The sequence below is a fragment of the Telmatherina bonti genome (assembly GCF_933228915.1).
Source record: "Telmatherina bonti genome assembly, chromosome: 23".
Lineage (NCBI taxonomy): Eukaryota > Metazoa > Chordata > Actinopteri > Atheriniformes > Telmatherinidae > Telmatherina > Telmatherina bonti.
Genome location: NC_136632.1, coordinates 24,984,915 through 24,987,767, shown reverse-complemented (window position 1 = coordinate 24,987,767; position 2,853 = coordinate 24,984,915). Strand labels below are relative to the sequence as shown.

Here is a 2,853-nt window from a genome sequence, read left to right as displayed (position 1 = left end):
AGAATCGCCTTGAAATCTTACATACTCTGCCTTTAATGGATGGATTATTGGCAACCTGGGGAAAACACAGTAAAGACTGCTGCTTAGCAAGGCTGCTTAGTATAGATAGTGCTCTTTATCATCAATAAATGTGAGAAATATTGGTGCTGTCATTGTGGATTTACCATAATAGTCTGAATAAACACTAAGGGTGAGAAAATCAAATCAAAAATGGGGATTTTTTGCTTCACACTTTTGAAGTCCTTTTTTTTTTTTTTTTTTAAATAAATTTTTTTAGAATAAAAAAAAAAAATTATCCATTATACAATTTTAGTCATTTTTATTGTTTTTATTGATCTTTTTAATTGTCTTCTTGGGTATTATAGCAACAGAATGATTGTCTGGCTACTGTGTTGTTTTTTCCTCATTGAAATCAAGAAAAAAGATGAGCAAAAAATAATTTTTTCACTTTTTTTTTTTTTTGTTTTTTAATCTACAAAAATCAGCAAAAATGAAGAATCGTGAGAATCACAATTTAAATTGAATCAGCACCCAAAAAAATCGGAATCAAATTGGGACAAAAGCATATTGTCACACCACAATGTACAGCTGGATTGTAAACTTCCTGGACAGGATATAAAAGCTGGGAAAACTTCCCCAGATCACCTGAAGGCTCAGATGTCCATCACAGTTTACCTCTCAGAGATACACGGTAATGTTCCTGATAAACTGGTGACAACTGAAGCCAGGGGTGTCCAAAGTCAGTCCTCGAGCGTTGCTGTCCTGCAGGTTCCTGATGTCTCCCTGTTCCAACACACCGGGCTTTCATTCATGGATCCAATGAGTGGAGTTAGGTGTGTTGGCACAGGGATACATGGAAAACCTGCAGGAATCTGGCCGTCGAGGATCGAGCTGGGTAATAGTGCTTGCAGGTGCCGCCTATTTAATGGAGTTTTAAAGGCAAAAATGCTTCTAGGTTTTTGACGCAGCTTCTGTTTTAGCTGCAATGTAGCGCCTTGGAAAAATACATGTGGAAATATAAAAGTACTTCAGAGTGATCTGACTCACATGACGGAGCCAGGACAATGACCTGCAGACAGCAACGTCACAACAATCTCTTCTTTCTGTCACAGAAAACAAAAAAAACCGATTGAATGAGATGATTGTTTGAAGATTAACCGTTTGACTGTAGGAAGAAAAACAAACATTTACCTCCCCAGATGCTTCATCCACGAGGGAAATCTGAGTCGGGCTCTCCAGCTCCAGAGGAACCTAATTAATCATCACAATAAACAAATTAGAGATTCTGACAAAACAACAACAAACAGTGTGTTTAAGAAGAACCAGACTTACAATGTATTCCTCCCAGAAAGCATACTTCGGGTTGTTTAGCAGCAGCTCTTTGGTCACAAACGAGCAGTACAGCCTGACTGTACGACTGTAAACATACAAGATACTCAGCTTTAGTCTTCTAAAACTGCTTCATGCAGTTTTTACATTGTTTATGTAAACAACCCAGTAAATGATTAATCTCTCTCACAATTTAAATGTACCAAAGAAAATTTGAAAAGCTTCCCGGCTAATGTCATGAAACTTCTACAAAAAGGTTTTAACTCATAAGAGCCCAGTTTAATACATATGAAACATACAATTTATGAGACAAAATTAGCTTAAAATTCTATTGAACATCATCTGAGTCTTGTCCTCTGACCCTTAATGGACATGTAATCAGAAGATTATAATTTAAAAATGGTGAAACATCTTATTGTAAATAATGGTAAATATCCCAAAAATTGATTCTTTTCTTTTACATTTTGTTAAAACAAGAAAAAAAGATTTCATATTCAAAAACTTTTTACCATTTTTATGTGTTAAAACATTTAAATTACTTTTTATCTCAGCTTTTTTACTTGCAATGTCACAGCCTGAGTTTTATTTGCTTTTTATTAATAAAATTGAAAATGTAAACAGAAACCAGTGCTTAATTTGTTTCATTTAAACTAATAAAATATAAATAAACTACTTTTTGGGAGGAAAATCTGCTATTACTATATTTATTCATATTTATTTTAATATTATTTTATACATAAACATAACATCATTAACTTAAAAAATTAGAAACATTTTACAATATACAATCTTCACGTTTTAAATGCAGGTAAAATTTCTTACATTTTTTAAGAAAAGATTTTTTTGTTTTTGTTTGAATTTTAGGACTTTAAAATTGACTTATTTAGAAATGTCATCTGCAGGGATAGTTTGCTGTATTTGTTCCTATTTTCTGAGACTTTAGAGTCAGAGGTACATACATACATACTATACATATATAGTCTATACTGTATATCTTTTATATACGGTCTATGGTTGCAGCAGGGTCAGGTCACAGTGCGCCATATAACCTCTCTTTTCACCTCAAATGCAGTTTCCTCTTCAGCAGTGGTCCTTTCAGTCCTTTCATGTGATCTATTGGGAGTAAAATCAACAATAAAAACTTGTTAAAAAGTCAATATTTCCAGAGATTTGCTTTGATGCTGCTCGCTACCTTTGTGACAATGGGAGAGGAAATATGCCCGGGCATGTAGGTTCTCCCTGTCGAACCGGTCCAGAGAGATGTAGGGATACTCTTTCATCCGACCTGCAAAAGAACTCATGTTTATTCAGAAGCTTTTCATAAAAGTTTCCAGGAAATGCCAACAAATCGCTTTCAAAGATGTCCGCATTCTTCTGTAGCATCTCTACCGCCGGTTGTTAGCCCCGCCCACTGAGGTGAGAGCTGCTTCTTCTTCTACGGTTTGTTTTCTGCAGCGCCACTTTGTGAAGACCGCCACCTCCTCTGAATAAATCTGTTGTTTTTGGATTTATACGTAGCAAAAC

At 35.0% G+C, this 2,853-nt stretch overlaps 1 protein-coding gene across 1 annotated transcript in view; it reads right to left on the bottom strand.

Annotated features, from left to right (window-relative positions):
• dclre1c (DNA cross-link repair 1C, PSO2 homolog) overlaps window positions 1-2,630 on the bottom strand; it is a gene marked incomplete at both ends in the record, with an annotated part of 16,198 nt that extends 13,568 nt beyond the window's left edge. Inside the window, 5 exons of the mRNA XM_079263417.1 lie at window positions 1,048-1,103; window positions 1,192-1,251; window positions 1,333-1,417; window positions 2,391-2,442; window positions 2,522-2,630. Coding sequence (XP_079119543.1) covers window positions 1,048-1,103; window positions 1,192-1,251; window positions 1,333-1,417; window positions 2,391-2,442; window positions 2,522-2,630 — 362 coding nt within the window. The remainder of the gene's footprint in view (window positions 1-1,047; window positions 1,104-1,191; window positions 1,252-1,332; window positions 1,418-2,390; window positions 2,443-2,521) is intronic.
• Window positions 2,631-2,853: the final 223 nt, after the last annotated feature.